We start from the raw sequence: 27,140 nt of genomic DNA, 5'->3' as shown, positions 1-27,140 counted from the left end.
TCCGTCGACAAAGACGACTTGTCTTCTCTCAAAGTTTCAAGATGCATCCAGGCCCACCTGCTCTTGCAACGACATAAGGGGTTGGCGGCGTATACTGTGCCTAGTGAGATGCGTGATACACCCGAAGATGTGGAGCCCATCCAAGCCTGTGCTTCAACCCAAGGCGGAGGCTGGCGGGGGGGGATGGCATGGTGTGACAGGATGAACAACTTCGATGGCAAGATACCTCTCCTCATCCTGAGAGCGGGCACCACAGTCATCCACCTGACTGTCCACCACTCCACTGCACCCGAAGGCGAGTCGCCTTCGGCCCCTGAATCCACCTCACTCATTACGTTCGGTCGGTTTTCATTCCCGTCGTGTGTCGGTGCATGAGGGTTCAGATTTTGCTCAGGCTGACTGGCTGCTCCGACCGGGTCGGTGATTGGAGTTGGTCCATAGAGCGATTGCTGTGACCGCAGGTTCATCCGCTGTTATCGGATTGATAGAGGGGGTTGAAATCAGAATGTTCGTCGATACTGGTGCATCCGCGAACTATCATTTCCAAGTTGATTTTTAACATTCTGCCCCCTAAATGTCGTACCCTATGTCCCGTCAGGGTTCCGTGCTTTTATGCAAATGGCTGCTCATTGGGCCTCACTGGGAAAATAAGAGCGGAGGTGTGTATTGGAGATATTAAATTGACGAGGCCAGTTCTTGTATCAACGTCCCTTGCTGTTCCTTGCTTGCTCAGGACTGACTTCTTGAGGCAGATGCCCCTGAAAATTTTGATCGATCAAGGTTCCCTTGAGTTACCATTGGGCCATCGAATGGCCTTTTGCCTTCTCCCACTCGATTGTTCTTTGCCAACGCTACTGTACAAGCGCTTGCGAGTAAGACCGTAAAGATTCCCCCCAGCATGCAAATGTTGGTTCCTTTACGATTGCGCAAGCCGCTAGACCAGGAGGCGACTGAGGGTGGAATTCTTCTAGGATCCTCAAACAAAGACATTCGTGGTTTGCCGTTGGTGGGGGCCCAAACTATCATATCCAATTGCCAGGAACCGCTCATTCAAGTCCTGAAGGCAGGGTTGGACATGTTTGTCATTCAGGAGGGCACCGTGCTAGCTCACGTGTCGTCCATGCTTCACGAGGGAAACATCATTGGCGGTGTAGGGGGTCACGTTGAATACGAAGCCGCAACAGGTTTCTGATGAAAAGTGGATGGATACGCTTTGTTCCGAAAATTCGGAATTGTTCGAGTCCCAGAGTCACCACATCGATATGGGCGACGCCGCTCCCATCCAGCAGAACCCCTACCGGCTGAGCCCTATGGAAAAAGAACACGTACAGCTGGCAGTTGATGAAACGTTGGCCGCCGATATTATCTCACCATCCACCAGCCCGTGGGGAGCCCCGATTGCTCTTGTTAAAAAGGCAGGATGGTAGTTTGCACTTCTGTGTTGACTTCTGTAAGCTTAATAAGATCTCTGTAGCTGACCCGTACCCTCTTCCTCGGATGGACGATTCCTTGGACGCTCTCGCAGGGGCATATTATTTTTCGACTCTTGACCTATCTTGATTTTCGCAGTTGCCCTTGGATGAATCCTCTAAACCGAAGACAGCTTTTCGCACATCACAAGGCTTATTTGAATTAAATCAGCTTACGATGGGTCTTCACTCCACTCGGCTACGTTCCAGCGATTGACGGAACTAGTTCTGGCAGGCCTTCAGTGGGACTCATGCCTAATATATCTGGACGATGTTATCGTTTTTAGCCGTACGTTTAAAAAACATCTGCAGAAGTGTCAACCTGCTCCAAAAATGGGTTCGGTATCTTGGCCACATAGTCAGTAAATCAGGGATAGCGATGGACCTGAACAAAACCACATGTGTCCATACTTGGCTGACCCCCACGTCGGTGGGGAAGGAGGTGCGGAGTTTCATTGGATTTGCATCCTATTACCGCCGTTTTGTCACCGGGTTTGCCATGATCGCCAAACCTCTCCACGCCCTGACGGCAAAAGGTGAGAAGTTCCATTGGGGGCAGTAGGAGGAGGCCACATTTGTTGTGCTCTGGGATGTCTTGGTGAACGCCCCTCCCCTCCACTACCCCGACTTTTCCTTGCCGTTCATCCTTGATACGTATGCTAGCAACACCGGAATTGGCGCTGTTCTGTCTCAAGTCGTTATGGCATGGAAAGTGTTGTAGCATATGGCAGCAGAGTCATGTCTCCGGCGGAACTTTTGGCAACTGTTTTTTTTTGTGCAACAGTATCACGCCTATCTTTATGGCAGACGCTTTGAGATGCTCTCTGACCATGCAGCGCTACAGTACGCGCTGCATATTGAGCAACCATCTGACCAATTTTCATGTTGGTTGGAAGTCCACCAGGACTATTCCATTACTGTTTCCTTTTGTAAAGGTACCCAACACACGAACGCGGATGCCCTTTCGCGATTACCAACGAGCGACGGGTGAACGTGTTTCTCGGGCCGGGGCGCTGTAAGGCACCTGCTGAAGACTCGCCTCGTCCCCTTCTGGCATTGGCTGAGGTTGACATCTCTGAGGAAAGCCGACGGTCCTGTTGCGCATGACGCCGTTATTGGCATGAACCATGCAGACTTCGGACGCCTTCAGGTGGAAGACGCTTCCCTGTTCAAGTTACAACGCCGTGTCAAGGAGGTGGACGGGGGTGGTGAATCGACGGGGTGTAGCCTCTGTCATCCTCAGAGGCAGATTGCTCATGCATTGGAATAGAGGATTGACACGTTACAACATTGTCGTGCCTACTGCCCTACGGAGTAAAGTCATCTGGGCTGTGCATGAGCGACTGTTGCACCTTGGGGTGCATAAGATGCTAGCCACACTTAAGCTCGACTTCTTCTGGCCTGGCATGGTGGAAGATGTCGCTATTGTATTCAAGGGGTGTGTGCAGTGTGCACGGCGGAAACCCCCGTCCAAACTCTGCTGTCCACCATTGCAATCCATTCAGGTTTCCCGCATAAATGAGCTGGTCGCTCTTGTTATCCTTGGTCCATTTCCTACCACCCCTCGTGGCAATAAGTATTTACTGGTGGGCGTCAAATATTTTAGCCGATGGCTTGGCCGCCGCCCAACCAATCGGATTTGGCCATCACCGAGGCATTCCTTGATTGCTATGTGATGGACAAGGGGGGCCCTGAGCATCTTCTGACCGATCAGGGCAAGGAATTTTCTTCAAAATTGCTGCGGGAGGTGTACGACTTGTTGGGAACAAATAAAATACGCACGTCACCATACCACCCCCAGACGGATGGAATGGTGGAGCGGCTGCAGAAGACTCTGACCTCCATGTTGAGCCATCAGGTCAGTGAGTCCCAGTTTGACTGGGACTTGCATGTTACCGGGGTCCTGGCTGCCTATAGAATGGCCCCTCACCCATCCACCGGCTTCTCACCATTTTTTAAATGTATGGAAGAGAACACGACCCCCAGATTGATGTCCAATTATGAACCGAGCCAAACAAGGCTAAATCTAAAATTTCGGAGTCCATGCGCTTTACCCTTCAGAGGCTTTCAGAAGCACGCGAGGCTTCCAGAGAGAATTCCAATTCGTGCCAATTGTCAAATGAGCAGCTGAGGGGTCTCTATCTTTCCGGACATGAGTGGGCTTCAGGCGACAGAGCCTGGCTGCACTGTCCCCACATACTGGTGGGTACTTCACCGAAATTGTTTAAACCCTGGAGGGGGACGTTTGGCGTGATTCGGGTCGTTTGGCTTCAGTGTGAAAAAAATTTGCTTGGATCGGCGGAGTTGGTTTGTACATCCCTCTCGCCTCAAGCCTTTCATCACGCTGCGTGAATTCATCCCATCTACACTACACAGGGGCCAAGTGTCAGATGTGTCTGGCGAGCTGAAGTGTGTACCCACTGAGGTTGGTTCTCAGGGGAGTCATGTGATCCCATCCTCAGATGCCGCACGTTTAACATCCCCCAAGCCGCCACCTGCGCCATCTTCACAAGCTTCGGGAGCGGAAGGCTCGTCTGCCCGGCCGACTGCTCTTTGCTCGATGGGACATTTTGAAATTCCCCCTGGGACCCCCGAGGAGAGTACGCCCACCTTTCCTGGGAGCTTGGCCACAAGAACTCGATCAAAGACTCTTCGGTTTTTGTATATATTGTATATATTGTATAGATGGGTTGAAGTATTTATTTGTTGATGCACACTAACGGGTTGTTCGTTTTGTTCTTTTATTGAAGGGGGAGTTGACAAAGGGGCCCCAAGTGAGGGCTAGGGGGGGTCACGTGGTTGGGATCCAGATCCTGCTCTAGGATTCTGTAAGGTGTTCGTGACCAAGGGTGGAGCCAGCCATGCCGCAGAGAATATAAGCCGGGTCCCGAGAGGGACCAGGGTTGTTGTTGTTGTTGTTGTTGTTTTTCATCCTGGAAGAAACATTCGTCGACGGTCTACGTTCTATGATCTACGTTCTCCGTTCAACGAGTCTCCAACACGTGTACCTGGACCCGAGCTGTTGGTCCCGGTCTGTAGTAGCTAGTTACTTTGTAATTAGTGTAGTTAGCCTGGTGGTCACCACCATAGGTTGTTATTCTAAGGGGAAGTTACCCTGTGTGTTGGAGTTAAATAAATGTGTTGCCTCCAAGTCTACGTCTGCGACTCAGTTGAACTCACTACACATTTACAACTTAGAGCGTTATTACTACGGCTATCAGTCAGCCCTGATGGTTTCCACCTTATCGCTCCACAATTAGTTTGTCCCAATCTCGTCCACCTTGTTCTTTGTGCATCCCCGGGCAAGTGCGGAGATCGCGGGCCTCGCTCCCCTAATATACCCCCTTGGCCCCGCCCCTATCAGACAGTGCCCCCACTCCACTGTGGCAAGTGTATTGTTTATTGGATAATTTATTATCATCAATACAGTACCTTCCGGCCACCTGTTTCTAATTATCTCAACGTGTACGCTCTAGAACTTTCTCTTTACAGTTCCCTACACAAATACAATGTCACTGCTTATAGTCAACACATCTTCTATCCTCTCACATATATTCCTTCTGCATTCTCCAATCCGTACTCACCAGCAACGTGAATTATGATGAAAAAGCAACAATCGACAACTCACTTGGCATTGAAAAACCCTCTCCCAGCCTTGTTATGATAAGTTATTTTCGTGATCCTGTTCAGGTAATGCTATGAACAATTGTATATTTCTCTGTGCACTTGCACCATCCTGGATCCATGGTACCACCGTCAAATAATCATTGCAAATTCATCACCTTAATACAGCAGTGACATTTTTCCTACGGTGTTGAAGTAGACAGTGCCTCCAACTGATGAAGCAATTAAATTCTGAGTATTCCAGATGTTGGCTCTACAGATATCCATAGATTTACAGACGTTCGGATTACGGAATTTCGCGTTCATGCAATTGACAAATTATGGACATTTTTCTATTTACGAAATCGAATTTCCATGTTAACGAAATTTTACACGGCACACGCCATGAAAGCATCAAAGAAGAAGCACCCAGGAGGATACGTCATCCATCCGCGACACTGTCACAGTATATCCCTACAGCTCACCAGTAACGCCTCACATCGCCTTTCTAGGCATTCCAACATGCAGATCGTTTGGTGAGTTCCCTTAAAAGTATGGATCCTTGCAGTCTCGAAAGCTTGAAATCTAGAATTAATTATTCGTCTTAAATTAGTTGTTATTCAATCTTCTTAACATTTATGTACTTTCTTATTATTTCTGATTTGTCAATATGTGAACAATTTTTGGTTAGGAGTGGGGTGGAATGATTGTCTGAAACTCATCCCTAAGTTTTTGTGTTGAATATAATGGGAAAATATTTTCTGATCACGAAATTTTGTTTCACTCGTGTTTTTTCCAGAACTCATCCATTTCTAAAGTAGAGGGAAGCCAGTACTATGCATGATGTTCTCAGGCTCATGTCTAATCTGACATTATCATGTTGGAGGACTTCTGACATCCGACTGATGACGTTCATGATGGTCATGGCCTTTCTTTTAGTGAACAGAAAAACACATTGTATCAGTTCAATACTGTAAAATACAGTAATTGAGAAAAAAAGGCAATCGGAGGGGTAACCATCTCGTAAATATTAAAAATGAAATGTTTTTGTTTAAAAGAGCCTGCGGCAGTGGCACCAGGTCAATGGCAATTATGAATGCCTATCATTGTTGGCACTTTCCAAGGAATAGCTCATGTTAATGTCCCACAAAGAGGTACTCATCAACTCCAGAGGGATGAAAGGATGATTCAGTACCTTATCGAGATATTAAGTTATTATCTTTAATGCTAGCTCTCTGTCTTATTGGACCCCTCACCCTCCAAAAACTATTGACAATGGCCATCAAAATCATTTGGAACAATATGACATGGTTCAAACGAATAACTGCCCACTGGAAGCATTTCTGAAGACAACAGATGAATAATTTAGAGAATGCAGAAATCTCTTGTCAACCTTAATTCACTGTGTTCCACTAAATCTTCTCATCTCAACTAATTTTTTAATCTGCTTCCTTTTTCCCTTCCATAATTTGGCCACCATTGCATTGTTAATGTTGACCTTACATCTGATGTGCTAGATTATCACCTGCCAACTCTAGTTGGCAGGTGATTATCTAGCTAGTTTTATATATAGGATTTTTTACGGAAAAAACTTTTTTTGCCGTTGGTCAGTTCCATTCTTTGTCCAATTTTAGCTCAAAAGAGAATGCGTCCTGCCTTGAATCTCGTTGAAAAGTTCACGCACAACGAGGCTGCTACAGAGAGCAATGCACATTATACCATTGGCAAGCCAATGTTTTATTCGTATATGTGACATTTAGTAAGATCAAGTGCAGATGCAAATGTAATTTCATTATTTGTGCAGTCATTGATGACCTGGCTGAGGCCATGAAATATCTGCACTAGAAAAGTCGCTCAATAACAGGAAGCTGATGAAGGATATTGGCAGTACTAGCTTCGCGCTCTGCCCTTGGAGCTGCCTGGCTACTGTTTTCATGCCTTCTTGACTGATAGCATGACTGAACTATTAATGGGGATGATATAACGCTCTAACGTTGTTCACGTCTCACAGCCAGAATACTGCCGACTGCTTCGCTCCTGACAAAGCGCTGATACACCGCTGGATCGAGTAGGATGGTCCTTGTGGCGAGGCTCTCAAAGTGGAAGATACCAAATCAGCTTCAACCCAATGGTGGTGTTTAGGAGAGCATTTATCTATGAGTATATATAGGCTGGCTGACAGATATGAAGTTATTCCTTCGGTGGTAATAAACAACAACAATAATAATAATTGTTACCCTTTGTCATACCACTTATGGGTGAAGTCTTTCCATACTGGATAAGTCGTGCAGATTGCTTGACCATACTCCATCATGCTTGTCAACGTGGGTTGATGACGAGAAGGCTCAAGGCCAGTTTGCTTGATGGTAACTATGACTGAGAATCAAACTAAAGTGGTCTGATTCATATTGCAATGGCCAACCATTGTGCGACCGTTACACTCGTATGCATAAGTTAACAGGGAAAAAAACTATACCGTTTTTGTTACTGTGAATAAAATGACAAAATAACATTGCCACTTTGGTCAACTCGTCGTCTTGAAATTACGGAATGTACAAATGTAAAGTCTTAGGTATAATGGAAAGAAGGGTTTTGCTAATTGGGCGATCTCAGAATGGGTAGCAGGTGGCAATCTTAATCAAATGCCATTTTTCATATTTCGTGTGTTTAGGTCTGTTGTAGACAAAAAACGGCCTGCGATGAAACATGTCCTCTATTCCGACATGTGTAAAGAAGCTTATTCGCAGGGTACATTTTCATGATGATTTATTTCACGATAACATATTTACAGGCGAGAGTACGACTCACACGTTTCACAAGGCTATAACTACCGCAGTCCTGGTGGTTTCTAATAGAGTAATATCGAACAGTTTTTGTTGATGGTTTCTCCCATGTAGATCTCCAACAGTCGGCCCCGATGTCGTCCACCTGCAGTTGTTCTTCAGTCCCCAAGGAATCAACCCATTCGCGGGCCTCGCTCCCCCTCATATACCCCTATGGCCACGCCCTGGTAACTTCCAGCACTTGCCCCCGGTAGATTCTATCAGCAAACTCTATCGTCATCTACTTCCCTTCGCTTCGATGGCAAAGGTTATAGTGGTGTCAGTGTTGATGGGTGGAGACAGGTACAGGGTACTTTACGGGGGAAGGTTCGTAAAAGTCGTACTCCTGCGTTGTAAATACTTTATCATGAAATAAATCATCAAGAAATTGGAACCTGCAAAGGAACTTCTTTACACATGTGAGTGTAAGCCTGAGTACAATCTCACGTGTTGTTGCTGTAGAGTATTTTCATTTTACCAGTGGGTCAATGAGATAAGGGGATGGTGATTAAGGTAGTGAGTGATAGGATGGGTGGGTCATTCTTGAGAGCATGAAAAAGTGCGTGAGTGAGGTTGACACAGTGAATGATCAGGTGATTGTGTGAATGATCAGGTAAATATATGACTCATGAGGAGGGAGAGGGAGCATTTATGTAAGTCATAGAGTAAGGGAAGTGGGTGAGTTCATAATGGAGTGAGTGAGTACCAGTTTATTTAGTTGAACAAGGCGAGAACTAAAGCGACCAGGATGAGTCTCATTTGCAAGAGAGACCTGGATCACCCAAATGACCATAGCTAAATAAACACACAGAGTTACAGTAATGAAAGCAAATATAAATAATACAAAACAACTGATGCGTCACATGGGAAATCGACGTAATGGAGTTAAGGGATGATAGAATATTTGAGTAAGGTGCGACACGGGTGTCCTCTGGCCCTTTCACGACTTAACATTTTTTTGACTACGTAGTTTGAGACGATTTCCATGGATGTACCAGTAGAATCTATATCTGGTATAGATATAATGGGAGGCTGATCGATGCCCCAGTCCGGTCATGGTATGGCTCTCTATTGTTAAACCATATTATGAATGCGGATGATCTGGTGATTACTTCCCACTCTAAGGAGAAGTTGGAGACACTACAGCTAAACATGGAGCATTCTCCTAAATTATGGGCCGTTACCATCAGCCTCACAAAAACAAATCACCTCCCTGGGTATTTTACATCATCAAAATGCTCCCCTCCCTCAATTCCCCATGTGTTTTGGGGCAGTTGTGGAGAGAGTGGAGATATTTCCGTACTTGGGCAGTGTGCTGATGACCAACTCTGTTTCAGTAGCCGAGGTCTCACTTCGAATCATTCGAGCGGCATTCTATTTTCATCAGCTGCTGAATACTGTGTGGAAGCTACCTGGCATGTCACTCCATACAAACCTTCATGTCGTCTGGACCGCAGTTATGCCCTCCCGTATCTCTCTCGAAAGGAACATCTGCACTGGGTGAAACATTTTGGTAAGCCCACGATATATCCAGGGCTTAACCAGACTGGACTTTGTGAGGAGCTCAGAATCCTGGAATATCTGGACAAATGCCCATCTGTGGGCTCCTCCAGCAATCGAGGCTGCGTTGGTTGTGTCATGCAGTCCGGATGCACAGCCACGGCATCCCCAAGCAGCTTCAATTTGGCTGGATAGATGGTGCTAAATGGGCGTGGTACGGGCTAGAGAAGAGATGGACTGATGTGGTACAGAAGGATGTGGAGCTGATTGGACTTATTGATGACTGGTATCAGCAGTGTCACGATCGGCTTCTGTGGAGGAGGTTCATGAAAAGCGCTGCTGGGGAGGTGGAGGCAGTCGCCCTCCAGCAACAGCATAGGGCAGAGGAGCAAAGCTCAAAACAACGAGCAGAGCGCCAAACAACTGACACAAATAAAGTTGGCACAGTGGGGAGCACGGCTGTTGCATCTGCCGATCATTTTCCTCAGTCAATCCATGGCGCCTGCGTCTATTTACATGACCTCCTGCCAGCCAGTCTTCGACACTTCACGTGGCCTCAAAATGCACTGAGAATGGCACAAGTGCTGTGGTGATACTCTTTGGTTATATTGGATAAAGTCACGTAGGTAAAAAATAAAATAACAAAAATCACGTTTCAGCCACAACACAAGCGGCCTTCATCAGGTGAAGGGACGAGACTGTCTGGAGGACAGCAAAAGCTTTAAATCTGCTGTGGTGATGTCACCGCCACTTAGGGGTGAACGACGGTTGTTCCGTTGTTGTTGTGCGTGTGTGCACGGACGTATGTACGCCTGTGAGTCTCGTGTATGGAGAGAGAAAGAGAGGCAGCCGTGCGTTGTGCTGGCCTGTGTGCCATTCTGAGCTTCATAGGCGCTGCTCACTAACAGCGCTTGCCCCAACATTCTGGTAAGGCTATACGGCGAATGATTGTCGCTGTTGTGTGTGTGTATGGACGTTCACCCCCCTCCCACCGCCCCCGTGTGTGCAGTTTTAGGGACTCATTACGCCCCCTCCCGACAAGCAGGCCAGCATCCGAACTAAAGGTAAGTGACAATAAAAACAGATTTTATTCCATTTAAGTAACTTTATGTTTTGCTCACAATACAGTATTTATTACATTGTTGCATGCAAATGTACGATATTTTGTCTTACATATGACTTTGACAATGTTTCCATGTTTTGCTGAACCGTGATAACATCTTTAAAAACTTACAGTATGTGGATTTAAATACAGTACACTATTGTATTCAGACTTATGAACCGTTCGACTTACGGACAGTTCTCAGGAATGGAACCGATAAGTTGTATTATTCGCTAACAGCACCTTCCATTGGTATGGTTGACTACATACAATGCAAAGAAAGTTAAATATAGATACATATATATTGTACAGCACTTTCCCCAATAGTATGTTGATGTTCTATGGGGTATGTTTGTTTTTCTGAGTAATGTTTTAATTGGGGCGGTGTCATTTTCACAATTTCCCCAATGTTTTTACATTGGCCGACTTGCGCTTCAGCAATTTTCGCACCCAATGGATAAATCTCTTCTTCTTCTTCTTGGGCTTGGTGGTGGCAGAAGTGGTGGTGGAAGCTGTGGCAGTGGCGGTGGAAGGGGCATCGGTGGCATCATGGTACATTTGAGATACGGCGCATTTCAATTCTTTCAGCTGGCTACTGAGATGAAGGTTCTCTTCATGCAGCCTCTTTTCCCCATGCCACATGTCCTCGTGACGCACCAGCTTCCCGCGTAGCCTAAACTGTTCCTGGCCTCTCTGCGGATCCAGGAAGTTCAACTCCGTCAGGTGGGCGTGCAGCGACCTCCGGAGATCTTTGTTTTCACAGCGCAGCGACATTTGCCGCTGTGCTGCATTGCAGTCTCGGAGAAAATCCGCATGGAGAGACTTGCTCTCCCTGCAAGGCACTCTCGTGGACTCCAGCTCCAACTGGCACTCTTTAAGCTGTTGAACCAGGCTCCTGTTCTCTCTCTGGAGAGTCTCTCGGTTCTCCATCAACTCCTCCTGCTGCTGCTGTAGCTCCAGACGGAGCATCTTGTTCTTCTGACAGAGCTCCACATTCTGCAGGCTCATCCTCTCCGTAGACAACGTCGTGACCTCATGGTCAAAGTCTGAAATGGAAAGCGTAAAAAGAAGATAAATGAAGATCCCCATCCCAAGCATGGCCAAGACCAGAACGTCAACGATCAGCAGCACCATGCTCAGCTCGTGTTGACGGCACGCGGGACGGAAGGAAGTGTGAGACGCGTCACGAAGGGGCGTGTTATTTATACAAACGTCATTACCGGATGTGACGTACGCTATGACGTAAAGCCATCCCTGCCCACTTATTGGCAATCATTGCCCATCACGTGACTCGACAGCCCCGCCCCTAACCGCGCAGCTCCTCCTCCATACTCTTCTTCCGCCTTCCCCACGTGACGCGAAGCGAGCCAATCACGCGAGAGGCGGCGCTCGGTAGGCCCCGCGTCCGCTTCCCGCCATTCTTTCAATGGGCGGCGGCGCGCAGGGGGGGGGCGGTGGGGGCGGGGCCGAGTTCACTCCACGTCGCGAGTCGGGAGGAGGAGGGAGGGGGAGGGGCCAGGAGAGACGAGGGGGAGGGGCCAGGAGGGACGAGGGGCCAGGAGGGACGAGGGGCCAGGAGGGACGAGGGGCCAGGAGGGACGAGGGGCCAGGAGGGGCCAGGAGCGGGAGGGGGGGAGCCGTGGCGCCGCTCTTGGGCCGCGAGGCCTCCTCCTGGGTCCGCGGCGCCACGCGGAGACCGCGACAGCAGCAGCAGCAGGAGGTGGTGGTGGTGGTGTTTGTGGTTGTAGGCACGGGAGAGGTGGTGGTGGTGTTTGTGGTTGTAGGCACGGGAGAGGTGGTGGTGGTGTTTGTGGTTGTAGGCACGGGAGAGGTGGTGGTGGTGTTTGTGGTTGTAGGCACGGGAGAGGTGGTGGTGGTGTTTGTGGTTGTAGGCACGGGAGAGGTGGTGGTGGTGTTTGTGGTTGTAGGCACGGGAGAGGTGGTGGTAGTGTTTGTGGTTGTAGGCACGGGAGAGGTGGTGGTGGTGTTTGTGGTTGTAGGCACGGGAGAGGTGGTGGTGGTGTTTGTGGTTGTAGGCACGGGAGAGGTGGTCACGGACAGGCGGTGAGTGCCGGGTGATGGAGGGGGGGTGAGGGAGTGGATTGCAGGGTGAGTGAGTTAATGAGGAGAATTAATAGGTGAGGAGGGTGAGTGAGTTGAAGGGTGAGGTGAGTGAGTGGTGAGTGGTGAGTTCACGACAGGGAGATTGGGGCTGAGTGAGTGAATGCAGCGCACGGTAAAGATCCCCTGAGAGCATTCGCAAGAGTTGGACATTGAGTGCCGCTGTCAGGGTCCACACGCAAATTACTCACTTGGCATGATATACAAATTAACAATTGTAAACGATAATTTTTAAAAAAGTACGCTATTAGTCAGAGCTAATGCGATGTGCGTTCAGCATATTTGTAGCACGTTAACCAACGTCAACATCGTCATTTAGAGTAACCATTAGTCCATACGTGTCACTTGATAATAGTCCCCGGGTCAATCACAACTTTGCCGTGCGTGCAGGCTTTGTCTCTGGCTGCTCGCTAGGGCTGCGATGCCTTTCCATGCCACAAGATGACGTTCATTGCTCCTTCCACACCGCGACAATATTTACTGCAGTGTTCTATAACGCGGCAGTTGCGTTGCTGAATAACACCGCGTTGTGTAAACTCCCTCGTTACAATGACTAATACAGGGTAAAGCACAGTCCGTGATAACAGCGTGAGATGCGTGTGTCGGCTGAACAAAGACCGAGGCGCGTGGGGAGCATCAGGAAGCATCCAGCAGCATCCCAATGCCTCGTGTGACGCTGTGCCCAGGCAGCCGTACAACCGCACATTCCTACTCGCGCGACGTGGTTCTGTTGACTCAACCACTTAGCATCCGCGTTATAAAACGTGTTCCCTAATACATCCATCGTGCTATATCCAAATGGCGTTATGAAAACAGCGTTGAGGCAGAACGAACTCTATAAACTTTTTATTTTACCAGGTGAGACCCCTCTGAGCTATGTGGCTGTTTTTCAGAAGCGACCTTTCCACAAATGTGTGCAGTGGTTAATTTGCTTAACAGCTTTACACCGAACTCCTTGCTTGTGGTTAAACATGTTTGCGACTTTGGTGATTGAGAACTATGCAGATTTAGATTTATAGTAACATGTACTTGGTGTGAGATGAACTTCCAAACAATTTCCTTTGCTCAACATCTTGGAATTAGTTTAACACGTAGGCTTTCGCGACCAATATTATTCATAATAAAGGTTTTTGGGTTAGATCGCGTTTATTTATAAATGTGTCGTAACCCTCCACCACCCGACACGGCCAATCAGCAAAAAAAAGTGTCACGTTGAGGCACAAAACCCGGCCATCCAGTTCACCATGGAAATGGAGGTGAATAACACACTCCCATTCCTAGATATTTTGCTTGGACATGGCCTGAACGGTAAAATAACACACAGCGTTTACAGAAAGCAAACGCACACTGATGCCTATCTGAATGCAGAATCACATCATCATCCAGCTCAAAAATCCTCTCTTATCAAGACGCTCGTACATCGGGCGAAAACAGTGTCAGATGGTGAGAGTCTAGTGAGAGAGATTAAACACGTTAAAGACGCACTACGACAGAATGGCTACAATAATGCTCAAATTAACAGAGCACTGAATGCCAAATCACGATCGCAAAGCAATACTACTGAAAGCGACCAGATTGTTAAAACAATAAAAATTCCATATATGTCAGGAGTAACTGACAAATTAGCCCGCGTTTTGCAAAAGCAAAACATTACAGTAAGATTTGGTACAGTACACAAAATTCAAAAACTAGTATCTTGCACTAAAGACGCATTACCTAAACTATCAACAGAAGGTGTATATCGGATTAATTGTTCATGTGGCAGCTGCTACATTGGGCAGACGGGACGTAACATCAGCGTAAGACTAAAAGAACATCAGAGAAATATTAAATTATCTCAAACACAACTGTCGGCAGTGGCAGAACATGCTTGTCAACAAGGACACTCAATTGATTTTGACAATGTTGCAGTGGTGTGTAAAACTAATTATTACTGGCAAAGACTAATTAGAGAATCCATTGAAATTGAGAGGAACAAGAATAACTTTAATCGCTCTGACAGCTACCGGCTTAGTGCGGCCTGGAAGCGTATTATTAAATAATACACATTACATTTTGATTTAAAGAATTACTAATCTACAACTCATTACTAATCATAACCAATGACTGATTACTAATCGATTATATAATTACATTACCCCCCCCTCCGCCTCTAATCACTGCACCTGATGAGTTAAGTGATGACGTCACCCTGCTGCTCTATATAAAACCGGGAGCAAGCGAGGGCTTTACCATTCTGGCGAATTGCTCGATGATGCTGGAAGTATTTACCAGCGAAACGTCGTACTCAAACTGTAAATGTGGATTAACTCTTCAACACACCGGTGGGCTGAAGTAGTGAATTATTTGTCTTTTGTCAACGTGACACTTTTTTTTTTTGCTGATTGGCCGTGTCGGGTGGTGGAGGGTTACGACACATTTATAAATAAACGCGATCTAACCCAAAAACCTTTATTATGAATCTTGGAATTAATGTCTATTTAAATGGTCAGCTTAAGTGATTCCGTGATGTTTATGTAACTTGACCATTAAGATTATCTATGGAGCACAATTATTTCAGTATTATTTTTCATAAGTAAACTTTAAACTGAACCCATATGTGATATTATATTGCCTGATTATTTTAATTTTTAATGTAGTCTACATGCTCTTCTGGGGATATTACCCCACATTTACCACTCATTGATGTTCCCTTTGACATTGGTAATTGGCATTGTCACACCATAGTAATTCATGGGCAATTATGTAATTCGAGCAGGTATTTTTAGGAAACTCACCCATGGGGGACCATTTTCAAATGTATTGCCTTAATTTAATAATACAAATAATTTATATATAATTTGACAGTTCTTATCATTGTATTGCAGAAACATCTGTGTGTCTCTCTGTGTCGTTCTCTCTGTGTCTATCTCTCTCTGTGTCTCTCTCTTTGGGTGTCTCTCTTTCGGTGTGTGTTTTTCTCTATATGTGTCTCTCTCTTGTGTGTGGCTCTGTGTGTGCCTCTCTCTGTGTGTGGATGTCTCTCGGTGTCTGTGTCTCTCCTTTTCTACGATCCGGTGTTGTATGTATATGCAAATTCCACCTCTTGCTCCGCCCACTTACTCTTGGGTTGAGCTTATCTCAAGCCTATATGACTTCGTGTTTCAGCAGCTTACTCGCTATATTTTTTCACCTGATGATGGTTGCTTGTGTTGCGATCGAAACGTCGTGATCTATTATTTTTTCTACCTACGTGACTTTACAGAAAGAACCAAAGAGTATTGTGATTGTAATTTTTATTGTGATCGTTGTGGTGGAGGTGGTGATATTGATGGTGGTGTTAACGATAGCGGTGATTTCGGTGGTTGTAATGGTGGTATTGATGGTGGTAATGGTGGTTGACTATTACCCCTCTCGTGTCCTTACTTCCACCACCAGGTTTAAGAATCTGCTGGTGTCTGTGCTGGAGGTGGACGTCTGGATATCTGTGCGGTCTGGAGCGGTGGACAATAGACTTCTGCAGCTCAACCAGGTGGACGCACTGGGCAAGGGGCAAGATGGTGGTGGCCTTAGAGACCCACTTACTCCCACAGAGAGCCATAGACTCACTCACAGAGTACACTCACACAGAGAGCCAAAGTCTCACTGACACAGAGCCATAGGCTCACTCACATGGAGACACATAGACTCACTCACACAGAGAACCATTGATTAACTCATTGTTTTTTTCGGTAAAGTCACGTATGTAGAAATACCATAAAATTATATTAAAATAAATCAATCACGACGTTTCGACCGCAACACAAGCGATCTTGTGTTGCAAGATCTTGTGTTGCAAGATCGCTTGTGTTGCGGTCGAAATGTCGTGATTGATTTATTTTAATATAATTTTATGGTATTTCTACATTAGTGACTTTACCGAAAAAAACCAAGAGTAATTTATGCAGTCACGAAAGCTATAATTCTTTATTAACACACTTCTACGGGGAAGTTACCTTTACAATTCTGTACTAAACTAATTGCGCCCCCTTACATTTTCCTGCCCCTCCCTCTTCTGCTGCTGCCGTGCCCCTTGCTTTCTTCGGCCCCTCCCCCCACCTCTACTACTTATTTTAAGCCTCTGTCTGTTCATCCCTCCGGCCCCTTTTTTCTTGCTTCTCTGTCCGTCTTTCCTCTTCTTACCTCTTGTGTCCCTGTATATGTATTTCTGCTATCTTATACCTCGTATTTGTTCACTCTGTCTATGCTGGTATGTTCAACCCAGAGGATGAACACGAAATTTAGCACTCTTCTGAAATTCGTGGTCTGCCAGGCAAGTGTCTAACTGTGTCGTTGGCCGACTGGTATTGCATCACATAAATTTTTCTTAGGTTTGTTGAATTCTCGTCTCTCATCTTCTTGTTGTATTTACCTCCGTGCAGTTTAACGCTCTCTATGTGTTGCGTTTATGTCACCATATGTGCTATTTGTTTTTTACACCTGATGAAGATCGCTTGTGTTGCGGTCGAAACGTCGTGATTGATTTATTTTAATATAATTTTATGGTATTTATACATACGTGACTTTACCGAAAAAACCAATGAGTAATTTATGCAGTCACGAAAGCTTTAATTCTTTATTAACTATTGATTAACCCACACAGAGAACCATAGAGTCACTCGCACAGACTCGCACAGAGAGACATAGACTCACTCACGCAGAGAACCATATGCAGTATATCCACGTTTTTTATGTAATGTGTTTTGCTTAGCGCACCCCACACCCACTATAACGCGAGTAGCAGAGTAGCACATGACGGACTGCTCTCATGAGTGGTGTGGGTCTTGGCAGCATTGTTCTGTATTGCTGGGAGCTGATGCTGTACCGGTGCGCGCTGTGTTACGTGGCGTGTCATCCTCTTCCTCAGCCTTTGTTCCAGCATGTGTGTAGTGTCATCTCACTCACTCCCTTATAGTTTTCACTCATCATATCTCCCTTTCACGTCCTTTGTATGTATATTGATGAATGTAACACAATTTTTTATTATTATTTGGCTGCTATAAATTTCCACGTCATAAGCCACTTCATTCAGCTATCATTTGTGGCCAGTTCGCTTCTGATAAAGAAGCTAATAGCTTAGAGGGCTTTACTTGGTAAGATAAAAAATAGTTTATTTTTTGGTCATTTGCTTACCTTTCCTATACTTTGCACTTCGATTGTGTTTTTGCATCGTTTGTTCTTGTAACTTTCTGTACCGCCCCAACTGGAAATCTGTGAAAAAGGGCTTTTTAGATTCCTCCAGTATAAATAAAGATTATAATATAGATCTTCTACATATACACAACACATTTAAAATAAACATAGAAAACAGTGTACTGTACTCTCAATTAAAAATAATAATAAAAGTTTGTGCTGAAACGGAGCCTCCCCCTTTACCGTTATTCCTTGTAGAAAAGTTTTCTGCTTCACGTAAAATAGCTTTAAGCAGCAATTTTCGACAACGCAACCCCCACGTTAAGCAAGGATATGTGCACAAGCTTGTGTGCATGTGTGGGTATGCGTATCATTCGGTAATTGTATAGTGTTTCGCGTATTACGCGATGAACTTGACAACACCGGGACCGATGAACTAAACTGGTTTTGGGCTAACCCTAGGTCGACTCAGCCTCCAACGAATACCTGGTGCGGTGTGTAAACATCACTACTCGGGAGATAAAGGCGGCCAGGCATGGTGCTAGCCACCCACCTCATTGTGTACCGTGCTGGCTTTCATAGGTGCTCGCTAAAGCACTTGCCTCAAGAGTCTGTTGAGGTTATACAGACAACCTTTGTCTTTGTGTTTAATGTTTTAATTGGTGGTGGTGTAATTTTAAATGTAATTTTTTTTATGGCCGACTTGCACTACGGCCACTTCTGGACCCAACAAATAAATATGTTCCTCTTCTTGGTGGCAGTGGTGGTGTATATTTATAGAGTGCCTTCTCTCTTGACATAACAAGCACAAGGTGGTGACAGAATGGAATGATTTAGATGGCAGCGGTGTACAAAGATTGAGGAATGAGTGACAGCGATAGACGGTGAAGGGATCAGAGAAGAGTAGGGACGAGAAGGAGTGGAGGCTTAAGGGGAGAGAAGAGGTAGAGAATGGGAAATGGAGAAGAGGTGGGGCTTTATGAGAGGAATGGAAGAAGGTTAAATAGAGGGACCATAAATGAGATGTGGCACAGAGAGAAGGAGGGACAGAGAGAGACAGAGAAGATTGGGAACAAAGAGGATGAGAGAGGACATGGAAGGAGATGAGAGGCAAAATTAGGTAGGGAAAGTCCATGGAGAGGTTTAAAGACCAGCGACAGGTATTTGAAAAGACAGCGGTAGTGAACGAGAAGCCATTGGAGTTGAAGGAGGAGAGGCAAAGTGTGAGAATTAAAGGGGAGATTGAAAATAACTCGTGCAGAAGAATTGTTTAATTTGTTGGGAGGGGAGTGAGGAAACCAAGAAGAAAATTACATTTGTAATTAGAGGTAGCTCTTTACATTATGAGACCTCCTTTGCCAGTAACAAGATATAGGATTAGGTTTTACCCTTTTAACTGGCACAGAAACTGACACCTTTATTCAAGGCATCATGTTTGCAATAACCACAACACAAGCAGTCAAAATGCAAACAAAAAAGACAACTCTGATAATAATATGCACTGTCCTTGAATTTGATTGGTCCACACCCGAGACGGCTTTCTTTAGAGCCTAGTCTCCATTGGTGTTGGACCAGAAGACGCCAAAAGGCATACTTCCGAGACGGCTTTCTTTAGAGCCTAGTCTCCATTGGTGTTGGACCAGAAGACGCCAAAAGGCGTACAACTCAAAAACAGCGCACTATCAGAGTATTGAGGGCTCGGAGTGAGCATTTACATTATGAGACCTCCTTTGCCAGTAACAAGATATAGGAATAGGTTTTACCCTTTTAACTGGCACAAAAACTGACACCTTTATTCAAGGCATCATGTTTGCAATAACCACAACACAAGCAGTCAAAATGCAAACAAAAAAGACAACTCTGATAATAATATGCACTGTCCTTGAATTTGATTGGTCCACACCCGAGACGGCTTTCTTTAGAGCCTAGTCTCCATTGGTGTTGGACCAGAAGACACCAAAAGGCGTACTTCCGAGACGGCTTTCTTTAGAACCTAGTCTCCATTGGTGTTGGACCAGAAGACGCCAAAAGGCGTACAACTCAAAAACAGCGCACTATCAGAGTATTGAGGGCTCGGAGTGAGCATTTACATTATGAGACCTCCTTTGCCAGTAACAAGATATAGGAATAGGTTTTACCCTTTTAACTGGCACAAAAACTGACACCTTTATTCAAGGCATCTTTGCAATAACCACAACACAAGCAGTCAAAATGCAAACAGAAAAGACAACTCTGATAATAATATGCACTGTCCTTGAATTTGATTGGTCCACACCCGAGACGGCTTTCTTTAGAGCCTAGTCTCCATTGGTGTTGGACCAGAAGACGCCAAAAGGCGTACTTCCGAGACGGCTTTCTTTAGAGCCTAGTCTCCATTGGTGTTGGACCAGAAGACGCCAAAAGGCGTACAACTCAAAAACAGCGCACTATCAGAGTATTGAGGGCTCGGAGTGAGCATTTACATTATGAGACCTCCTTTGCCAGTAACAAGATATAGGAATAGGTTTTACCCTTTTAACTGGCACAAAAACTGACACCTTTATTCAAGGCATCTTTGCAATAACCACAACACAAGCAGTCAAAATGCAAACAGAAAAGACACCTCTGATAATAACATGCACTGTCCTTGAATTTGATTGGTCCACACCCGAGACGGCTTTCTTTAGAGCCTAGTCTCCATTGGTGTTGGACCAGAAGACGCCAAAAGGGTAAAACCTATTCCTATAGAGGTAGCTCTGTTAGATCCACTTCTATGGGTGACTGTCTAATACATTTGCGGTTCATAAAACAGTGCCCCAACCACTGCGCCACCATTCCCCACGCGAATTTACACACACAGATACAAAGATCCCCCGTGTAGCCCGTATAGCCATAACAGACTGTGTGACCAAGTACTGTGAGCGAGCACATACGGATTGGTGGCCAGCACCACGCCTGGCCACCTTATCTTCAGAATGGCGATGTTTACACACCGCACCAGGTACTCATTTGAGGCTGAGTCGACACACAATAACACAAAGACAAAGATCCCCCATATAGCCTAAACAGACTGTTGCGAATTGCTATTTGCAAGCACCTTTGAAGGCTGGCAAGGCACACGAGGGGGTGGATGGCCAACACCACGCTCGGCCGTGTGTGGCTGAGTCGATACACAGATGTACACACACACGCGTTTACACACAGTATCACGTGTAAATGTCACAGGGACTTTATCACCACAAATAACTCTGTCAGCGCGTGATTTTATATAACAATTTAAAGGATTTCAACTGCACGGCCGTGCATACACCTGTGGACCCCTAAGTCGTATGTGCTGTGCAACTTTAGGACTTGTAAATATTCCCATGCACAGATCTTCTCGATGCGATTATGTTTTTAATTTAAGAGGATTATCATCGTAAAATTTTTTCCGAAGGTGCGTGTGTATGTATAAAAAGGATTTGATCAAGACTTGTCACACTAGACTTTCGCGACTACAATGTAGAATAGCAATGCATGGTGCTGTTTTTGTTTTATTTTAATTACTTAGATTTGCTCGGGGAGGGTACATGCGGAGTGTTTTTGTATCTGAATGTGTAAACGTAGAAATAATTAACCGACTGCTTAATTAGCTGATATCTATCTGCTTCACCGTTACACTCAACGGGAAGTGAATTACTTGGTTCATTGAGAACAGGGACATACTATTTGTAAGGGTTCAACACGACACTTGTGGCAAAGCAGAGCTCTAGGGCTGAAACCAATCAAACCTCCACACCCTCACTGTCTGACAAATTCGCCTGTCGTGTTTACTGCTGTGGATTCATATTCTGTATGTAGTTTTTGGTTTACATGTACACGATTGTCAAATACCACACGCATGCATGTGAGCACACAAGCAATAAATAGAGTTATATTCTTGGTTCTTTCGGTAAAGTCACATAGAAGGGAAACAATAAAATAATAAAAATATTATACAATACAATTCTCACGACGTTTCGACTGCAACACAAGCAATCATCATCAGATGTGAAAACCACAACAATAAAATATGGTTGTGTACACACACCCACACACATATATAAGAGAAATGTATACATCGACACGTAGAACATCTTAACAACTCTTATTAAATTTTGATTTAAAGCTTTCGTGACTGCAGGGATTCATATTCTTGGTTCTTACCAATATATACACTGCACCAACTAAGGCCGGGTCAACCTAGGGGTAGCTCAGAACCACGCATGGCCGCCTGTGTCTCCCACGTGCTGACGTTGATGCACTGCACCAGCTAAGGCCGGGTCATCCTAGGGGAGGCTCAGTACCGTTTCATATGTTCGTCACTGATGTTAGCCGTGAGTGGACATTCAACTTGGGCATCCTGGTTAGTGACAATGCGCTGACCATTCTACTACTGCTCCGCAAACAAGCAATTTATATAGAGACATTTGGTATGTCGTTTTTAAATGCACGCTATATATACATACCCCTTTCAATTATAGGGTGCACATGTGCGTGTGGTTTGTTCACCCGTGTGTGCATGGTGCATGTGGTCCTTTACACGTGATCATCATTTTTGCAACTGAATTAAGTCTCGAGACTCCCCTTCGCACCAGTGCCGGACGATCCTAGTAGCACAAGTAGCTACAAATGATACGGGCCCCGCAATTTCAAGAACCCCGCGCGAAATGCTTTCAAGCTATCAATTCCGGTCCAGCGATTCTGCACTTGCTCTATTACTATCATACTATACTGCCTTCAACTTTTGTGAACGACTGGGTGTTTAAGTTTAGTGATTTGTCGTATTATCTTACTGTATAGCAAATGAAAAGATACAATAACTTTACTATGCAAGTTAAAAATCTGTGTTTTAATGTTTAGGTCTTTTTTTTATTTACGGCCCCTTTATAACATTTGCTACAGGCTTCGCACGAGCTTAATCCGGCACTGCTTCGCACACAAGTGCACTCGCCAGAGACACCGCAGTGCTGTGGCAACTTCACTATTCCCACATTTCGCTTGACTTCCTATGACAAACGCCAATTACAATTTAGCTAAAGCGTGATGTAAAGCCATTGTAACGCCTGCCAGGGCTTCATTGCTCACTCGATATTTTCCGCAAAGCTGATGGGCCAGCTTGGAGTAGTAGGGGTGATCGGCATAAGGTACTATCACTAGAGTACAAGATACGTCTTTTAGTAATAATCCTATGCGATTGTACTCTGTTCTTCCATCTTATAATCATATGAAGATGTTTATAAGCAAGAGGGCACAGTACTGCGACATGGATGTGGCGTGATCAAAATTATTCCTGGAACATTGTTCCAGAGTGACCCGGCTGAAATAAATCAATGAGTGTCGCCGTGAACACTAAAATATCACTGAGTTCAGCAATTTTGCCGCCTATTTTACAAAGTAGATCCGTGGTACGTGAGCACAGCAACGAAAAAAACAGACAAAACCATCAAGATTGCAGATAACGAGTCCAAGGGGTATTGCACAGCTAACGAAACGAGGTATTTGATGGTCGTTAACGAGACACAGGAATATAAAAAACGGAGAATGCGTTATTACTGAAAGATGAAACAGACGAATAACTTTGGGTAAGAGTGCGGGTGCTACTGCCCAGAAGATATAAGTAGCTTTGTCTCCGTCATATATGCGTATTTATTCATAAAAACATAATTCTTTTTACAGAACCCATTGTCCCCACGTTATTCTGAAGCGCATCTTATCAGCAGAATTAATTCAGTACAAGCAAACTCTGGACAGGTTTCGACATTCAGTATCCCATCAGCAGAGTTAGGGTGGCTTGAATCATCGCTGGGGAACTTCCAGATGGTAAAGACAAGGACCGTCCCTTGAATAATATGTATCCTAGTTCCATACAAATCTGTTTTAATACTTAAACAGAATGAGCATGAATTATATGAAGCAGACATTTCTTCGTAATTTAACTGTGTGGAGCCGGTCGCCACCTGGTGGACACACAACGATTGCATGTTGGCTGGGCGCTCATTCTCTGCTGCTGTCCTCAATATCCAGAAATCCACTTTCCGTGCCATCCGAGCTGTTTACTGCCTGTCATTTAAATGTGCAAATAACAATAGAACCCATCACAACAGAAACATCAACGCAGGCTGGATACAAATACGTTTAACAACACAAAAAGGGTGTGCATTGCTGGTGCACAAATCTATTTTCACCGAATTTTGACTTCAAACTTTCGTGACTGCAGGACTTAATATTCTTGGTTATTTCGGTAAAGTCACGTAGATATAAAATAAAAAAAATATGAAGACCGCTTGTGTTGCGATTGAAACTTCGTGGGTTTTTTGCTTTTATTATTTTCAATTTATTATTTTCAATTTATTATTTTAAATACAAATGTTCCTAAAATTTACTATTTATGTATTTATGTTCTATCTACGTGACATTACCGAAAGAACCAAGAATACTATTTTCACTGATTCTATTGTGAAATCTTTTGTTTCCAGCCTGCATAATTTATATTTGTTATGATTGGTTTTCTCATCATTTACAGATTGGGTTACTGTTGCCTTTAGCCAACCGTCAATGGGGTCACTATAGTGTAAAGGTCATCTCCATATATGGGGTTGCCAGAGGCATATAGCAAGATAAAGTATTGATGACTGTCCTGCACTGATGAGTCCTAATTAGACGAATCCGGCCCATAGTTGCCTTTGTCTCACTGCTGCCTGTTGCTGGGACTGCCACCACGTGTCCTCAACTCTTTGAGTCTGTGGTCTAAACGACGACATGGCCACAAATTCAGTTCTTCTGAGCTGGTGGTCTAGATACGTTTGAGAGCGTGTAAACATTCATACTGCACACATCTGTATGATTCTGCATCTAAGACGACTCCCTGTACCTTCCAATGCCGTGAATCCTACACGTGGAGGGTGATGGTGGTGACGATGGTGAAAGTGGTGACGGTGGTAATGATGGTGTGGGTGGTGACGTTGGTGACTGTGGTGACGGTGGTAACGATGGTGAAAGTGGTGACGGTGGTGACGGTGGTGACGATGGTGACGGTGGTAACAGCGCTGACACTGGGACGCCTGCACGGCGCGACTGCCTCTCAAGGGCAAGGCTGGACCACTTGGTTTGCGAGGAATGCAATCCCCTTTGCATTTCTAAAGGGCACCCCCAGTGGCAACGGTTTCTTTTTTTGCACGATAAGGCGACTCAGCATTTCACCTGCAAGTGGCTTTGCTCTGCACGTAGGGGTGCTGATTGCTCGATGTAAAATGCAATTGAGTAATGTCCGATTATCACGGTTGGCTAAGCACGGTGCGAAAGAAGTTCGACATACAAGAATCTTATTGCAGCCTCGTAATTTAATAACACACCGATCCACATTCTCGCATTTAGCCACAAACACACGCGCGCAGTAGAGCACACCCACAGTTGAGCACACCCACAGCTAGACGATAACGCGTGCTGCTCTCGAGTTATCTGCTTTCATCTGGCTCTCGTGATCGCCGGCCTTGCCTCGTCACAGCTGCTGTGGAGTCGCCTTTGTGCAGAATATAAATAACAACATAGAAACGCATACAGCCCCTGTCTACTGATCTATTTTATCATCTGTAAAACAAGTAATCCTGATTTGTTTACAGATGTTTTACTAACTAAAAGTCTATCCTTCCAAGAGCGGGTGAGTGAGCGGATGGGTGTGGGTGGGTGAGCGGGTGAATGTGTATGGATGGGTGGGTGAGCAGGTGAGTGGTGAGTGGGTGGGTGGTGAGTGGTTGGGTGGGTGTGTGAGTGAGTGGGTGAGCGAATGGGTGGTTGAGCGAGTGGCAGGTGTGTGAGTGGGTGGGTGAGTGAGCAGGTGGGTGGTTGAGCACTTGGGTTGGTAAGCGGGTATGGTTGGTGGGCGGGTGGGCAGGCGGGTGGGTGAGAGTGTGAGTGGGTGAGCGGGTGGGTAAGCAGATGGTGAGTGTGTGAGTAGGTGGGTGAGTGAGCGAGTGAGCGGGTGGGTGGGTGAGCAGGTGGGTGGATAAGCAGATGGCAGGTGTGTGAGAGGGTGGGTGAGTGAGCGGGTGAGTGAGCGAGTGAGCGGGTGAGTGAGCGGGTGGGTGGGTGAGCGGGTGGGTGGGTGAGCAGTTGGGTAGGTGAGCGGATGGGTTGGTGAGTGGGTGGTGAGTGTGTGAATGAATGAAGGAATGGGTGGATGGTGAGTGGGTGAGTGGTTGAGAGCGTGGGTGAGCGAGTGAATGGGTGGACGAGTGAGTGGTGAGCAAATCGGCGAGCGAGTTGGTGAGCCAGTGGTGAGTGGGTGAGCGGGTAGGTGGATGAGTGGTGGGTGGGTTAGGGGGTGAGCGGTTAGGTAGTGAGTGGCTGGGTGAGCGAGTGGATGAGCGGCTGGGTGAGCGAGTGGGTGAGCGAGCGGTTGAGTGGGTGGGTGGTGAAGGGGTAGGTGAATGGCTGGGTGGTGAATGGGTAACTGGCTGGTGGGTGAGTGTGAGGGTGAGTGGGTGAGCGGGTGGGCGAGTTGTGAACGAATGGCAGCGCTGCTCGTGAAGCTGAGTCTCTGTGAGTCTCTGTGTAAGCCTCCGTGTGTCTCCGTGTCTCTGTGCGAGTCTGTGAATCATGAGGTGAGTTTCTTTGCGATTCTTTGCGTGCGTCTCTGTGCGAGTCCCCGAGTCTCCGTGTCTCTCCCAGGACCCCCTGGATGCGTTGAGGCAGCGCTGCTCACGTAGCTGTGAATCTCTCAAGGCGGAGTTCTCCATCGGAGAGTCTCGCGTCACGTCCCGGACTCGCACCCAGGAGTCCTGCGCCCAGGAGCTCCTGGATCTGCCCCACTGCCAGGACCACTGCGTGCATCTCCACGGCAACCGCCGTAGCAATCGCTGCAACCAACATCACCGCGATGGTCACCGTAGAGACCGCCATGATTATAGCAACTTCCATCGCCATAGCAGCAACCACCATCACCGCAGTAATCACCGTAGTTACCACCATCACTGTCAGCAACCACAGCGTAGCAACCACAATCAGTCTAGCAACAACCACCATCACCACAGCCACCAATATGGCAACTACAACACAGCAATCACCATCAACATAGTTGCAATGACAGCATAGAAACCACATTCACTCTAGCAGCAAACCACCATCACCGCAGCAATCATCGTAGTAGCCACCGTCACCAAAGCAATCACCATAACTGGAACCCAATAGGAATGAGTCGTTATGTTGATGATGTTGACGATGATGTTTTTGTTGCTACAAGTTGCAAATCAACTTTTTTCTAAACTCAAATGAAGAAACACCATCTCTACCCCCCCCCCCTTTCCTCGCGCTCAGTTGCATAGCGACGCCGTGTGTGCTGTAAGTACCAATAATAAACACCGAGTTGTCTCCAAA

At 46.0% G+C, this 27,140-nt stretch overlaps 1 protein-coding gene across 1 annotated transcript; it reads left to right on the top strand.

Moving 5' to 3' along the window:
- Nucleotides 1-201: 201 nt before the first annotated feature.
- LOC116957731 (uncharacterized) lies at nucleotides 202-27,140 on the top strand. The gene is made up of 4 exons (XM_076063344.1): nucleotides 202-335; nucleotides 12,090-12,560; nucleotides 16,035-16,128; nucleotides 26,436-27,140. Exons 1-4 carry the CDS (start codon nucleotides 202-204, stop codon nucleotides 26,856-26,858), a joined length of 1,122 nt encoding a protein of 373 aa, XP_075919459.1. The 3' UTR covers nucleotides 26,859-27,140.

The sequence above is a fragment of the Petromyzon marinus genome, unplaced genomic scaffold (assembly GCF_048934315.1).
Source record: "Petromyzon marinus isolate PM22_M1 ecotype Great Lakes invasive population unplaced genomic scaffold, UKy_Petmar_22M1.pri1.0 PM_Scaffold_100, whole genome shotgun sequence".
NCBI lineage: Eukaryota > Metazoa > Chordata > Hyperoartia > Petromyzontiformes > Petromyzontidae > Petromyzon > Petromyzon marinus.
Note: the sequence above shows the minus strand (reverse complement) of the source record. Positions and strands in the feature narration are given on the sequence as shown.

What these genes read in the sequence shown, in the direction of transcription:
- LOC116957731 (XM_076063344.1), top strand. Translation starts at nt 202, where the DNA reads ATGAACAACTTCGATGGCAAGATACCTCTCCTCATCCTGAGAGCGGGC. An exon ending in GAATCCACCTCACTCATTAC is followed by an intron (nt 336 to 12,089) that starts GTTCGGTCGGTT and finishes ACGAGGGGCCAG; the next exon opens with GAGGGACGAGGGGCCAGGAG. An exon ending in GACTTCTGCAGCTCAACCAG is followed by an intron (nt 16,129 to 26,435) that starts GTGGACGCACTG and finishes TGTCTCTCCCAG; the next exon opens with GACCCCCTGGATGCGTTGAG.